The sequence below is a fragment of the Aulonocara sp. 'chitande type north' Nkhata Bay genome, linkage group LG20, assembly GCF_057382095.1.
Source record: "Aulonocara sp. 'chitande type north' Nkhata Bay isolate Kocher_YH1m ecotype deep benthic linkage group LG20, A_spYH_male_GT1.1, whole genome shotgun sequence".
Classification (NCBI taxonomy): Eukaryota; Metazoa; Chordata; class Actinopteri; order Cichliformes; family Cichlidae; genus Aulonocara; species Aulonocara sp. 'chitande type north' Nkhata Bay.
The window spans coordinates 3,419,182-3,435,368 of record NC_141363.1 but is presented as its reverse complement, the minus strand read 5'-3'; the positions used below and the strand labels follow the sequence as shown (position 1 = coordinate 3,435,368).

The 16,187-nt window shown below is 40.6% G+C and overlaps 1 protein-coding gene across 5 annotated transcripts in view; it reads left to right on the top strand.

Annotated features, from left to right (window-relative positions):
- Positions 1 to 15,227, top strand: part of scn8aa (sodium channel, voltage gated, type VIII, alpha subunit a) — a 48,723-nt gene extending 33,496 nt beyond the window's left edge. For all 5 annotated transcript variants that reach the window (XM_086276695.1, XM_086276692.1, XM_086276697.1 and 2 more), the window contains exons 21-27: positions 2,170 to 2,292; positions 7,914 to 8,198; positions 8,566 to 8,619; positions 9,074 to 9,211; positions 9,300 to 9,404; positions 9,507 to 9,777; positions 9,900 to 15,227. In XM_086276695.1, coding sequence (XP_086132821.1) covers positions 2,170 to 2,292; positions 7,914 to 8,198; positions 8,566 to 8,619; positions 9,074 to 9,211; positions 9,300 to 9,404; positions 9,507 to 9,777; positions 9,900 to 11,056 — 2,133 coding nt within the window. In that variant the 3' untranslated portion in view covers positions 11,057 to 15,227. The remainder of the gene's footprint in view (positions 1 to 2,169; positions 2,293 to 7,913; positions 8,199 to 8,565; positions 8,620 to 9,073; positions 9,212 to 9,299; positions 9,405 to 9,506; positions 9,778 to 9,899) is intronic.
- The last annotated feature ends 960 nt before the right edge of the window (positions 15,228 to 16,187 follow it).

Genomic DNA, 16,187 nt, shown 5'->3' with positions numbered 1-16,187 from the left:
ATACTTCATTCATCTTTCTTTTTCACTCAGATTATTATCATTGTTTTGTTGTGTTTTTCCCTTTGTTTTCAGTTGGTTTTATTTCTGTTTGGTTTGTGCTGTCGTCATCATGGGATCACAGCCCCAGATGTCATTGGCCTTGCCTTGCAGAGCTCTCTGAGAAGGACGTTGAGACACTGAGGCCGCTACCACACAGCTGGCCCAGCAGGTGGGCCAGAGGCCAGGCACCCCAAATGGGGGCTCTCCAAGGGGTCAGGCTGAAGGTGACAATTACCCCAAACACTGTAGTGCAGACTAAGGCAAAATCTTTATTTTACTGTCTCCCCCTGAGTATAGATGCTAATTCATTCAAGAGGCAAGGTTAACGATTTTTTAAAAAGTAAGTACCACAAAGTAAGCGCTTGGAGAAATGTCAATTTCTCTGTCTATTTATTTTGGTTTATTCATTTTATATATAGTAAGAAGAAAATCTGAATACAAGCCGATACTTTTCCTGGTGTTTTTTTCCTGTAGCTTTTATAGACTTTTAAGTCTCATGTCGTCTGTGTTGATGATGGCATCAGTCAAAATGAAGATTTTGCCTGTTATAAACCTCCCTCCGTGATTTTGGTAAGCTTTGGATGTTGTGTACTTCTTGCGGTGAGTTTGACCGGTTGGTGTCGGTGGCTGGTTGGAGGTGCTTTCACATGTGTTTACTGTTGATATTTTTCCTTATTTGTAAGGAACTGGTGCGCCCCCTGTTTTAGACCCTTCAGCATCACGGAAATTGCATTTATGGAAAGAAAAGACTTCCTGAGGGTACAATTCCTGCAAAAAAAGGCCAGATTCTTATACAGCTGGATACGTTGGTTCCATCTTGAAAAATGTGCATCCATCCAAGCGATCCTTTTATCTTTGCGATGCTTTCCTGTGCTGAAGACAGGCTATAATGGCGGCTAGGGCCTTTAAGGCAACTTCATCAAGGCGCTGTCAATACTGCACTTCTGAGCACTCAAAGAACGTGAGTGCAGCTTATTGACCACACTTTCCATAGTCCATTTCCTCCTTGCTTAGCAAAACAATGCTGTTTATGTGCTTAGCTTAGAATGGCTATACCACTCAGTGCTTTAAATGATTCTGTTACCAGAGTAAAATTGTATAGACATGATCTAAATTTTACAGTGATTTATTGCTACGATAAGAGTTCTGTACATTTACCACTGCTGAGCATGTGCGCACAGTTTTGTGAAGTAGTTAGTTAACTTGAGGATTAATTGCTCTTCAGCTGTGGCGATCTCTTCCTGACTGCTGCTGGGCACAATAAGGGCCCTCACCAGTTCCTTTGAGGTTGTGTGCCGTTATTGTTAACCATTGTTAACTGTGTGTAACTCGACTGTACTCTGTGTATTTTTGTCCTTTCAGTGCCATCCAGTGCTAATAACTATATCTGATGTGCCCTTAACCTCCATCCCTGTTTCTTGTGTGTGTTTCGTGTGACTGTGGCTCTCCTTTATGACTCTAAATGCTGTGTAGCAAATATGATTTGATGTCTGAGAAAGAAAATGGTAAAATGACACACTTGTACATGTTCACTTGTATTCTTTCTCTTAGGTTCCGTTAGTTTGTCTGTCTTAAATTATATGGGATTTTATGCCTCAGCCCAAGAGCGACATGGAGAGACAGTGTTAGAGGGGCAAGGGTAAGGCTCTCAAGTCTGTTGGGTTTTTAACAGGATAACCTCTCTCCTTCCCTCCCTCCCCAAATCCTCTTCCTCTGCTCTTCCAGTCCCTTCGCTTGTATCTTTACTAGATCATGTAGCACTCTTTTCTGTCTAATTGACCCTCTATTTGAGTCTTATGTCTCTACCTCCTCTCTCTCTCTCTCAACCACAAATTTCTTTGCAGGTACAAAGGACTTTTCACATCTCGTCAACTGCCCAAAAATAACAAACAATCCCTCTGGCCTACTGCTTCTAAAAATACTACGCACATAAAACCTATACTAAACACTGATCTTCTCTCTCAGTGTATATACATGTATAAATGCAATATTATACATGCATATACATGCATAGATTTATGTGTGTATGTCAAGCAACTCTCCGCCTATACCAGGGCCGTCTCTCTTCCCTAGTGAATATTCTCACTTCTAACAGTTTGGAACCTCTTTTGCTTCTCTGTTTTTGTGTAGGTGTCTATAGTCAGCCTTGTAGCTAATGCGCTGGGCTACTCCGATCTAGGGCCCATTAAATCACTCAGGACACTAAGGGCCTTGAGACCCCTCAGAGCCTTGTCACGTTTTGAAGGGATGAGGGTAAGATCCAAAGCTAAGCAGCTGATCCTTCCGCATGCCCATTCAACAGTTTAAAGCATGCTAGAACTGATCTAAAAGCAAACTAAGAAGACAAAAAAACAAAAACAAAAACAAAACAAATTAAAAAAAACCTCCAAAATATTGGGAGATTGTTTTTTTTAAAAGAACAGGAAATGAAATCCAAAAAGTCACCCTTCCATGCGCAATCCTGTACCATGCCTTTGTTAGAGCGAAATAAGAAGTCATGATGCAGCTGGGAGATTGAGTAAAGTAACACTAAAGTTGTATTACTAGTAGAATAACGTGTATTTCAATTGAATTTCTTTAACAACAGCAACCAAAAAAAGAAAAAGAAAAAAAGCATAAATTGATTTGTTTCATCATTAAAATTGCCCAAAGAGCAACTGAAATCTTATTCACAAAGCTGCCTCATCACACGAGTGACAAATTGCAATTTCCGATGACTTCATTTTACTTTGTTTCTTCTTGATTGGCCAAAGTGAATGCCAAATTGGTCAAAGCTAACCAGACTTACATGCCATCTCATAGAGCATTCAAATCAACAATTAGCTGTTCATTTGGCCTGATTCTCAACCACTGCTTTCAATTGAGAACCCCTCTCCCCTCCACATGCCCCGCTCCCTCTTGCTCCCATAACCTCCCCTCTTCCTCAGCTCACACCATCCCTCAATGCATCTGGCATCGAGAACAACCAGCAGGAACCGAGGAGCTGCGGGACACCAAAATCTCTGCCTAACCAGTCACACCAAAAACTCAGTGTGCAGGACGACTGCCAAACAACCGCTCAGAGGAGCGTGTCTTATTTGTAAGAACAAACTGAGTCGGTTTGCAGAGCAGAAATTATTTGCTGCTACAGTACCTCTGGTTGCTTGGGCTGTCTCTTCCTATGATACAAAGATCTGATTGGTCATCTTTGTGACTGGCGGTAGTAGTAGGTTGCACCTGGTTGTTGTCACCCGTAGTCCCTTCTGTCGCTTTCTCTTTCTTACTCTCTCTGTCTCCTGATCTCATTCGTCTTTACCTCTCTTTATACTGGGACTGGTTGCCTTGTCTTCTAGTTTGAGCTTCTCCTCTTCACCTCAGACTCTCCCCACCTTTTCCTCAGCCCCACATATGCGGCACTGTGCAGCACCCACCTTTCCTCCCCCCTTCTCCCCTTCCTTCGCACCCTTACCCCTTCACTACTCACTCCACCTCGACCCGGTTCAGCTGGGCCAGACTGCTGGAGGGTCACCACACTCTCTCTTGCTTGTCCAGGATCTTTCTGCATCAGGGACTGAGACAGAAACCACACACTCACAGTGCTGTGGCTTTGGGAGGAAAGTATTTGTTAAGCTTCTGCCAGTGTCAGCACTTTGAGTTCTACTGTTAAAGTAAACGATCTGCTAACAGTTCATTCTGGTGGCAGCTTCTTAATGCAAATGCTTCTCAAAACTGTGCATATTAATGTATGTATAACGAGTCTTAATGCCTTCCTTTGGGAATGCAGGCAGAAGCTTTGCAAATATGTTAGGCTGCCATTTCACACAAGGCATTACTGCTGTCATGTCATGGCACCGCATTCTGTAGTGCATACAGCAGGCCCTAGCTTTCTGTTGCCTTCCACTCCCACAGGAAGTGAAACTGGGAGGCAACAACAGGCCCAGTTAAACTCTGACTTTGAGTTCTGGGTGGACGGTACCCCGTTGGTTCGCTAGCACTACAGCGTTCGAGCAACACTCTCAACCCTAGACAGACAATGTGTCGTCCTTCTTAAGCATGTCCCAAAAATGACAGACCAGCAGATAAAAGACAAAAGGCCTAGGTGGTTATTTTAAGGGCAGATTGACCATAAGTGGATTCAATCTTCAAATTTGACTCGTAGTGAAATTTCATTCATACTACATATCCAGCGACTAAAATATGATGCCGTTGCACAAGAGCAGACATCAGCGCTTTTAGGCCCTGGATAGGCTTTATGGATGTTGTCATAAACGTTTCACTGAAATTTCTTTGGTTTAATTGTGCAGTTTGAGTTTGAGCTGCACAAAGATAAGTTGTCATTTTTGGGTTTGGCACATTTGCCTAAATATAGTGAACGGCTGCCAAAACCAATGCCCCTATGAATTAACTCATTCACTGGGAGTATGTGGTAAGAGAGGTGAGGGTGGCCCAGTAATGTGAAAGGAAACAAACTTGAGGAATTTAATCCTGCTGTATCAGTTTTTTACGATAATGTCTATGTTCATCAATCGAGTTACCATTTTGTTTGAACTGGAAATGAAAAAAAATTGAGGTCAAAACAATAAATAAATGAATAGAGAATCAAATGAATAGAGAGATGACACCAAATACAGGAGATTATGGGGAGTTATAACAATTACATCTTTTAAAAAAACAGTCACTGGCTGAGTCCTGATGCAACTGAGCCGATCCGAGTGAGCAGTGAAGCTACAGTGAAATGCATTGCACTACCTAACACGCAATGGCTCTGACCTTGTACTTGGCTCTCTTTTTTTTTCGTAATTCTGCCCTGCAATTTCAGTTCCAGCTTTTTGACAAATGCATTTCACAGGAATGCAGCTTCAGTACATGCCCTTTTTTCTTTACAAATCCACTAAAGTTGAAGTTGTAGTAACCTGGCAGATTTAGCTTTTCTAGCTTTTCTAGCCTTAAATGTTATGGGGTCTTTGTATGTAACCTCTGAACCCCATTGACATTAATTTCCTGCATACACTATGGTCAAGCTATGGTCGTTCACCTCTGCTACATTAGGCTGTAGATGCTTTCCACATATCATAATGGTTTCAGCCTTGATCTCTTTAGCTGCTATCTCTCTATCCACACACTTCTCTGTTTATTTATGTATTGATTTGAGCAGTTCTTGAGATTGCACAATGCCATGTAACACGCATGTATTTTGCATTTTTGAAAGCCATTTTCCCTCTTTTGAGAATGCTTTCCACACAGCATGGCCTAATTCTTTTTTTTTTTTTTTCAAAACATTGAATTTTTGGGAGCGGTTAAATTGTTTCTTAGCTCAATCAAAAAGAGTCATTCTCTCAGCACGTGCATTGGCGCCACTGTGAAGGGAAATCTGGTATTTTGTGAATTGCATGCCTTTTAGTCCTTTAATGTTACTTGAAAAACTCTTGTTGTTTTTTATCAGTTTGCATTTAACAATAAAAAACAATATTTGAATAGTGTACCCTTTGCATCCCCGCTGATTCAGCTCAAGTCAGCGGGTGAAGGTCGTGCACACGCTGAGAGAATCCTGCTCTAGAGCTCCTCCCTATCTGTTTGCAATGAGGAGGGAATATGGCTCCACAAAACGAGTCTGCCAAAGACATGCATGCTCAGCTGTCTGCCTGAGAGCTGCTGGTCGGCCTGCCTAACACTGGTAGTGAGCGGTTCACTATGTGCTGAGCTTAGTACTGGCAATGACAAATACATTGGATATTGGATTTGATTGCTAGATTTTGGGGTGGTGGTGGGAAAAATGTATTACTGCTATAATGTTATATTATTTAATGGGCTAGTTGTGGGAACAAAAGTAAGCTGTATTAGAAATATTGACTGTCTACGGTTGGGGTGGTAATAGGGGACACTTCATAATGCTATGGCATTAAAACACTTTAAATTTTTTTACTGACAACCAAAGCTCTTTGATGTAAACTTACACACATCAAGTAGTCAAAAATATTGCAGATTGTATTGATGCATGCTCATCCAGGTAAGCAAATCCCAAAAAGTTGATTCTGTTAATCTGGACGTAGCGTTTTCAGTTGGAGAAATGTTTTGTCACTCATCCAAGTGACTTCTTCAGCCTTAGCTAACTGCAGGTTTCCCCAACCTTATAAAGAGTACATTTGCACAACGACTGAAACTAGAACCACTGGCGAAGAATGGCCTGTGAGGTCAGTTTCTTGATCAATGCATATTGTCATGACCATCGATCAACAACGATCATTGACCTCACAGCCCATTGTTTGTCAGTGGTGCTAGTTTCAGTCATTATGCGAGTGTACTCTTTATAAGTTTGACCTGTATAGGTCATTTGGATGAGTGACAAAAGATTTCTCCAAATGAAAACGCTACGTCCAGATGAACAGAATCAACTTTTCAGGAAATTGTATTTCACACTTGCAAAACTGTCAAATTTTTCTTTTATTATTTGATCTTTATTAGTTTTTTGTAAATTGATATAAAAAATTAATTTACGTACATGTAAAATAATAACAGGAACACTTGGCAATTTTGTGAGTCTTAACAGAGATAAACCTTGGGAAGTGTGTTTATGTGTATGTGTGGGTGCTTGTGAGTGCTACCTACAACCTAATAGGACCAAATATATTGCAGTGTATAAATAGTCTAATTAAAATGTAACAGTCACTTTAAGAAATTAACTTACTTAACTTGTGTTTTTTAATATAGAAACTGTCATTGAAAATTCTGCCATAATGTGGTTGTTTAATACTCCACGTGTAAAAGTCATGCCATGCACCAAATAATAGAAACTATCATATTAAAAAAGTGGCTTTTTATAGTGATTTTTTTTTAAAGTACCATGTATATCGTAAATATGCGATTCTTAAATATATTTGTAAGGTTGGTGCCTTAGAACATGTGTTTGTGTTTGGATGCCTATTACCGATCTACAACCTAACAGAACCAAATATATTGTAGTGTATAAATAGTCAAGCCAGATCAACATGTTACAGTCACTTACAGACATTAAATGACTTTTATTTATAGTAACTGTTATAACATTTTCTGCCATACTGTGGTAGTTTAATACTAGACATCACATGTGAAAGTCATGTACATGTCACGTACTAAATATGAGAAAAGATCATTATAAAAATAAAATTGGTTTTTATTTTTTAAGTACCATTTATACTGTAAATATGCAATTCTAAAATATATTTGTAAGGTTGGTGCCTTGGAACATGTGTTTGTGTGCGGATGCTTATTACCTATTTACAACCTAATAGAACCAAATATACTGTAGTGTATAAATAGTCAAGCCAAATTAACATGCTACCATTACTTGCAGATATTAACTTACAATCTGGTTTTGTTTTAATAAATGCATCCACATCACATGTGAAAGCCATGTGCAAAATAGTAAAAATGATAACATCAAAAATAAAAATGACTTTTATTTTTAAAAATGTACCATTTTTATCATAAACATACGACTCTTAAAGGTATTTATATGGGTGGCACTATAGAGCTATAGTGTGTGTGTGTGTGTGTGTGTGTGTGTGTGTGTGTATGTGTGTGTGTGCTTGAGTGTCCCTTAAGCAGCTCTAGCTGCATGCTTCAGCAGATCAAAGAGCATATCAGAGTCGCATCAGTGCTGCTCTAATTAGGCTGGGACTGATACAACTCTCCTTCTTAGTAATTGCCCACACTTCAGTATGCACCACACAGTGCTGTGTTTTCATCTACATGAAGCCATAGTGGAATTTCACAGCTCCTCTTAACACACCTGTATCAAATGGTTGAATTTTACCTGTAAAGCCATAACAATATGTAGCGTCACAGGGGTGGAGTGATGTGTGTTCGTTATTACGGTTCTGACATTGTCATGTCCTGTCTCCCCTGGTCTGGTCTAGGTGGTAGTCAACGCCTTGGTGGGTGCCATCCCTTCCATTATGAATGTGTTGCTGGTTTGCCTCATCTTTTGGCTGATTTTCAGTATCATGGGGGTCAATCTCTTTGCGGGCAAGTACTACTACTGTTTCAATGAGACATCCGAGGAATATTTTCCCACCAGCGTGGTCGACAACAAGACCCAGTGCTTCGAACTCATTAACCAAAACTATTCTGAGGTCAGGTGGAAGAATGTCAAAATCAACTTTGACAATGTGGGCGCCGGCTATCTTGCGCTGCTGCAAGTGGTGAGAGCATCACACCTAGTCGCTCACAGAATCCATTTCCTTTTTCTTCCGCCTTTTTTCCCCTTTCTCATTTACTTTCATTTTTTGTGTTTCTTCGTGTTCTACACTTAAAGATCTGTTGTTACTTCACAATCCATTTGTTTTTTGCTTTTCACAGTACTATGATGCCTGTTGTTCATATTCATGGTGTATATTGGCTCGTCTCTTCATATACCTTTTTTCTTTGTTCACTCGCTTCTTTCTGTGCACAAGCTGTACCACAGGATGTACTTCAGTTTCGGTTTGCCATGATTGCAATTTATAATTTTCTTTTTATTATTTTCTTAGTTTATGCAAAAATATTTAACCATGTCTCTCTTTTTAAAAGGCCACATTCAAAGGGTGGATGGACATTATGTATGCAGCTGTGGATTCAAGAGAGGTATATCTATATATCTGTCTGAGTCTAATTTGGGATACATAACTTTGTGCAAGTGTGCAAATTGCTCTTAAAAAAGTAGTTCAACATTTTGTTTATTTAATTTGTTACATTTTGGCTAAAAACCTTCTGCTGAATTGTGATAAAGTGGCAAAAAAATTATAACTTTTTAGGGGAAATAGCCCAATTCCATGAAATGATGATTTCAGTTTTTATGTTTCTTACATAAAATAAATTACTGTTTATTATTAGTATTTAGAAGTGCTGAGAGGCAGATTTCATTACCTTTGGGCGGAGCCACCCGATCTATTTCTTGTTTCCAGTCTTGATAGTGAATTTGGAGAATTAAATTGTAACTCTTCCTTTAACTCTTGGCAAGATGGTCTTAAACTGTTCCTTTACATGTTGTGTTAATAAAATACAAAACTGCTTTCACACATGATTTCCTTTCTCCAAGGTGGAGAAACAGCCTGACTATGAAGTCAATATCTACATGTACATCTACTTTGTTGTCTTCATCATATTTGGCTCCTTCTTTACCCTGAACCTCTTCATTGGTGTGATCATTGACAACTTCAACCAGCAAAAGAAAAAGATAAGAAAATTTTAATTTCCTGTTTTGTACAGCGAGTTTCCATTTTGTTGGGATATGATTATAACCAAATCTGTCTTTGTCCCTTTACTTTGGAGGTCAGGACATCTTCATGACAGAGGAACAGAAGAAGTACTACAACGCCATGAAAAAACTGGGATCCAAAAAGCCACAGAAACCTATTCCTCGACCGCAGGTAGTATTTTTTCATTAGACAAATGTGTTAGCTTATTCAGCATATAACATGTTTGGCTAAAACCTGATTATATGTCTATCTCCTTGTCCTCTGACCATTTAGAATAAAATCCAAGGGATGGTGTTTGACTTTGTGACGCAGCAAGTCTTTGACATCTCCATCATGATACTAATCTGCCTCAACATGGTCACCATGATGGTGGAAACGGACGATCAGTCAGATGAAACCGAGATCGTCCTCTACTGGGTCAACTTCATCTTTATTGTAATCTTTACCACGGAGTTCTTGCTGAAGCTTTTTGCGCTCCGCCACTATTACTTCACCAACGGCTGGAATATCTTTGACGTTGTGGTGGTCATCCTGTCCATTGTTGGTGAGTGAGAGACATGAAAGATGAAGTAGAGAGCACATGATTTAGAAATATCACCTCAAGAAGTTAAATACTGATTATACTCTCTTCCTTTCTTCCTTTTTTCCCCTTTTCCTTTTTCTCAGGTATGTTCCTGGCTGACCTTATTGAGAAGTACTTTGTGTCACCGACCTTGTTTAGGGTAATCAGGTTGGCTCGCATTGGCCGTATTCTTCGTCTGATCAAAGGAGCAAAGGGCATCCGGACTTTACTCTTTGCTTTGATGATGTCACTGCCAGCTCTTTTCAATATTGGCCTACTGCTCTTCCTCGTCATGTTCATCTTCTCCATATTTGGCATGTCTAACTTTGGCTACGTAAAACATGGAGCGGGGATTGATGACTTGTACAACTTTGAGACCTTTGGCAACAGCATGATCATCCTGTTCATGATCACCACATCGGCTGGCTGGGATGGCTTGCTACTGCCGATCCTCAACTACCCGCCAGACTGTGATCCCAACTTGGAGAACCCTGGGACTTCAGTGAAAGGTGACTGTGGTAACCCGTCAGTGGGGATCTTCTTTTTTGTCATGTATATCATCATATCTTTCCTGATTGTGGTTAACATGTACATCGCCATCATCCTGGAGAACTTCAGCGTGGCTACAGAGGAAAGTGCTGATCCCCTCAGCGAGGACGACTTTGAGACCTTCTATGAGATCTGGGAGAAGTTCGATCCCACTGCCTCTCAGTTCATTTCTTTTGCCAAGCTACCTGACTTTGCCGATGCTTTGGAGCACCCACTTCGTGTGCCAAAGCCCAACACTATAGAACTAATTGCCATGGACATGCCCATGGTGAGTGGCGATCGCATACACTGCCTGGACATCTTGTTTGCCTTCACAAAGCGTGTGCTGGGTGACAGCGGTGAGTTGGACATGCTGAGGCAGCAGATGGAGGAGCGTTTCGTGGCAGCCAACCCCTCCAAAGTGTCGTATGAACCCATCACCACCACCCTCCGCCGCAAACAGGAGGATGTCTCTGCCAGAACTATCCAGAATGCCTACCGCGCTCACCTCATCAGGCGCGGCATCATCTTCAAGCGCATTTTTGCTAACAATAAGCTGGAGAACGGTGGGACCAATCAGGAGAAGAAGGAGAGCACACCATCCACAGCCTCTCTGCCGTCTTATGACAGCGTGACCAAACCCGAAAAGGAGAAACAGGATGATAACAAGGAGGAGTGGGCCAGGAAAGAGAAGGACAAAAACCAAAAAGATGAGTGGGAATCCAAGTGTTAGGATTCAGTGACTCTTAAAACCCAATAAACACAGTCAGATGAGACTCTGAGCCTGAACCCAACAAATGTCAAAAAAGTGATGATCATTTGCAAGCAAGAGAAATATAACAAAAAAAAAAACCCAACAAAAAAAAAAATGTTTACATATTCAAATACTGCTGAGGCAATGTGGTTTCCTATGTCGTCAAAGACAGCTGAACCAAACACAATCAGTTTACTGCTGAACTTTTTCTGCATTGAGACCAAGCTCATAGAAATGAGGAATTTAAAAAAACAATGCTGAAAAACAGTAACTCACAGTGTGCTGGCCATTGGCACACTATTTCTTTGGGGACCAACTGCCAAGGTACAGAAATCTCTGCAAGATTATTGGACAATTGCGAAATACCTGCCACCACCGAGTGTGGAACCCGGAGCTTTGCTGCGGGACTGGATCATGCCGATCCCAAGAGAACTGTATTAGCAGTCTAAAGGAGGGTCTTAAATGCTGAGTTTACCATCTTTATCGAGGAGAAAACAGTGATCAACCAAGCAAGTTTAGCTTTGAAAGAAACACTAGTGAGGGAGGGGGAACCCAGAACCGTAGACAAAGATTTTTGTTTGTTTGTGCCGAGTATACTTGCATCTTTACATTATTTGAGCAGCAAAAAAAAAAAAAAAGGAAAGAAAAAAAAGATAACATTTAGCCCATGTCACTGGTCTTTCCATCTTCTCTTTGTTATACTGACATTGAAAAAGACATTTTCTACATGGGCTTTCACACTCACTGGGTAGGGGTCATTAGTCATCGTTTTGACTTGGGCTGAAGGAGACTTGCTCAGACCGAGTTCCAGATAAATAATAATTATTGTGCTCGTTCAATGCATAGAAATGACTTGCATGAAGGCATGTTTTGACCAGGAATCATGCATGAGTAATCATAGTCCACAAGACACTAATTCTCAGACCACTGCAGTGGCTTGACTACAAGTTAGAGGCTGTCCACGCAGGAAATTACAAGAACTTTAGATGGAAAACAAAGAGTATTGGGGGAATGATATTCCTATGATCCCTGTCACCCTTCACTAGTTTTCCTTTTTGAACTGACAGATCTTCTGATTCAGCTCCTAATTATTTTTGTTTTTAATGTGAATGAAAGATGTAAGTACTCAGATGCAAAGTCTCAGTCGGATCAGCCAACAACACGAAGTCGAAGCGTTTTTTTGCCGCTTTGGATGTTTATCAACAATAAAGAGTATTATGAAGCAGAATATCCTCATGTTGAGGCTGCACAGATTTAGAGGGCCAAATCTGGGGCATACATCTCTTTGTTTACTCACCATGGAGTCACTTTTGTTGTTTCCTGTGGTCCTTATTAGGGCAGCAAGAGGAGGTGATGTTTCACGCCAAGGAATCCATATATGGCACTAGTGCTCGTGCATCAGTTGGTGTTCCCTTTACTGCTGTAGTTCCTGCAGAGGGGACAGAAATATGGTTGTGGTTTTAGTTTTTTCTTTCCCGTTGGTTCTTTTATTTTGTGTGTGTGAGTGTATAGGGCTAGTGGGAGAACTCAAAATTGTTTGGGTAAAAACATTGAACACTTTTACTGATTCAGAATTTCCCAGTGAATGATTTCTTAGGCAGTGCTTTTCAAACATGTTGAGTTGCCAGCTTCAGGAAAAAGCCTTGAAGTCCTTCTCTGATGTCCTTTTAATGGCTTTTATCAGTGGGAATGACACTGGCCATCTGATACCTCAGAGTTAGCAGCAGAATTATCACCAGGACACGCCCAGCGTATAAGTAAGGTGGATAGCGATAGGGCTTAAGGTTTTCAGCTGTAGTGTTGAATGGATGCTGTTTGGTATTTCAGGGAGGTTGCTGTGTGATAAGCGTCACCAGATAACGGTGGACCAATAAATAGTTCGAGATCTTCCCTTCAGAGTTAAAGACTGACTGCCATGAGAAGATGAATGCAGATGAACAGAGTAGTGCTTTGGTCTGAGTCGGAGTGCTGAAAGTCCCATGTTTGTCAGTGTATCAATGTGCTTTTGTGGGACCTCTCAAAACACTGTGTGGTGTTGGACCCAGACTCGCACCATCTTTTCACATATTTGCAGCCTTTCAAAACGCTGTCACCTGCTTCAGAAGTAATTAGCCAGGAATGGAGTTAGGAGGGCTAACACTCGCCGAAAAAATACATCAGCAGGCCTCTCATCGACGCAGTTATGTTGTATAATAAGCTTTGTGGGTGTTTTTCATATTAAAAAACAAACAAACAAAAAAAAAAACTGAGGCTTTGTCTGTTTCTAGACAAGACGCAACTGCCTCCATAGGTGTTCTGCCATTTGTTTTCTACACAGGAGTGATGGTCCTATTTATAAGTGGATGACCGGACTTAAATCCGGCATCCATCATCACACCACTAATGCCATTTGGTGTGTTTAACACTGCCTATACCAGAATCCCCTGTACAACAATGACTGAGGTTTGTTTACAATATGAGGTCTCTGAATCAGTTTGGCTGCTGCACACTGAAACCAAATACATTCCCAACGAGAACCACAGGAGGTGTAGGTAACGTCATCAGATTTACCCATGCTCATCTTGGATGTAATGTTTTAGAATGATGCATTCACACTTGAAAAAAGAAAAAAGAAAAACAAAGAAAAACGAGCAAAACGAAAAAAGACAAAAAATAAAAAGAACACAAAAACATATATATGTACAGTGCAGGCTCTGATGTAAATGGCACAATCGCTGAAAAAGAATGAACTTTTTGAGAGAAACTATAAATATTGTATTATATTCTTTTATTTTATCGGCATGCTTTGTTGTGTTTTTTTGTAAATACGGAATTTTAAAAATGTTACTACTAATAATCGAAAAAAAAAGAGAATAATAACAACAATATAGAATGGCTTCCAGCTATGCCCTTTGTCACATTTGTTACCTTTTGGATTTTTTGAGACACTTTTCACTTTGTTGACGGAAATTGAATGAAATATAGATATTATATAATACAAAAGATATATACATGTATACATATATGTCTATATGTATATACGTAAAACAGAAGAACACTGTTTGTCACATTTAATTTATGTGCAACACGTTCAGTGGATGTCTAAAACTGGTTGTTTCCAGCACCCTTCTATGTTGGGGAATATCTCATGTGCGATGTTACTGGATGTAGCCTAAACATGACAAACGGATAATGTTACCAGCACATTTCTCACTTAACAGTCATGTCTCTCACGGTCAGAGTATACAGGACGCACCCACAGTCACAGACACACGAAGGTGACTTTTCCTCACTGCCCACCAACATCACCGGTGATCTCTTCCAAGAAGGACTTCAGCTGGTGTGACTGACTGCCTCACGCACCCTGAGACAATTCCTACCACGGGGACTTTTTAAAAAAATGTTTTCCTCACATGCCCACACATCAGTGCCATTGCAGCTCAACACACAGAGTCGCGTACTTGCTTCTCATTCTCACGTTATTTTCGTTGAATGGTTTCTTTCTAGTGTTCCACTCTATGGCATGTGCCTTTTTTCTGCTTTTTCTGCAAATTTGGATGTCAATGCCACACTGAAAAAAAATGTTAAAGAGAGCGAGAGAGAGAAAGAAACCAAAACATATTTCAAAACTGTGGAGGGTAGGAGGTTTTGGGGGGTGAGCACAACATTAATCAGGGATGTCGGCTTAGAAATACTGCCAGAGGATGATCCAGACACCCCACTTCATCTTAATATTCAACAGTGTGTGATGTTAACAGAAAAACAGCTAACTCAAAAAAAAAAAAAGTCCTGTTCTTAGTGCTATGTGTGTCACCCACTTGGCTTGTGAAAAAGCAGCTTGCCTTCTATATTTTGGTTTTCTTTCTTCTATATATTTCTGTTTCCATCTGAAATTTATTTTTGTATCAATATTTGATTATAGGACTCATTCTTTTTTTTTTTAAAGCATGGTTTATTATGGGCGTTTTTTTTTCTTCCTTTTTTTTGCTGAAAAATTAAAAAAAGTGCTTTTCAAACTGTTGTTATCATTTGACACCGTGATAAAAGAGGTTATACAGTACAATATGATGGTGTGTTGCACAACCACTTGGACTCTTGGTAAGAATATATGAAAGATTGTCTTCATTTGAGCACGAACCTTTTTATTACCAATAAAGCAGCCTTCCAGTTACACCTCCTGTGCTGTTGTTGTTTCTAAATGAGACGTTTATTTCTTTTTGACTAGAGTGCCATGTCTGACTTCCTTTCACATTCACTGTGTGCACTTCATGTGGTCACCATTTTGTGTAGTTTACTTTTGTGGTGCTGGGTATGGATGGAGGAGAATCGCAGAGCATCCTGTGAAATGGAGCTGGCTTCTTGAAAGGCAGCCTTTCAAACGTAATGGACTTATTGAGTTTGTTAAGAGCCCGTGTCAACACCCCCTTGCAGGCAGAAGATGGACTATAGCCCCATCATTATGTAGTCCATTTGTGCGGTGACGCTCTTATTTGTGGTCCACTATAAAGTAAATCGCCCAGAGGTATGATATCAAAGTCTCCACCCCACAACCTCACAGTATACCGCATGAGAAAGGCACGCCAGGGGGATATTGATCATGTTTGTGTTTCCCATTAGTTAGACAGACGAGAGAAAACACTGTATGGAGCAGGTGGAGGTGGAGGCTATGTAAATGATGCTTTGAGTTGTCCTCACACTGAAAAGATGGCCAGTTCTCCGTGGAGAACCTCCCTCTGCTCTTTTTTCCCTTTTTTTTTTGTCACGTTACAAAATTCCGTCTTGCTGGTTCCCAGCTCCTCCAAGTCACGTGGACTCTTCACTTTAAGCATCCCCCTCCCTCCCTCTCTCTTTCTCCCCCGCACTTCCTCGGACTCACCCTCCCTTTTCCCCTGTTTTTTGGTCTTTTACGTGCGCATATGCATTTTTACAAAATCTTGTTACCGCTGACAATCCTCCAGCTCTTTCTCTTCTAAACGCTGCATTACCACATACACCAGGGCAGACTGTGAGAGAGAGGAAGAGAGAGAGAGAGGGGAAGAGGAGGGAGCCAGAAAAGGGAGATGGGAGGTGCTGGAGCACTGCAGTGCAGATAAATTAATGCAGCAGTCGAGGCTGACTCAGCAGCGCGCTC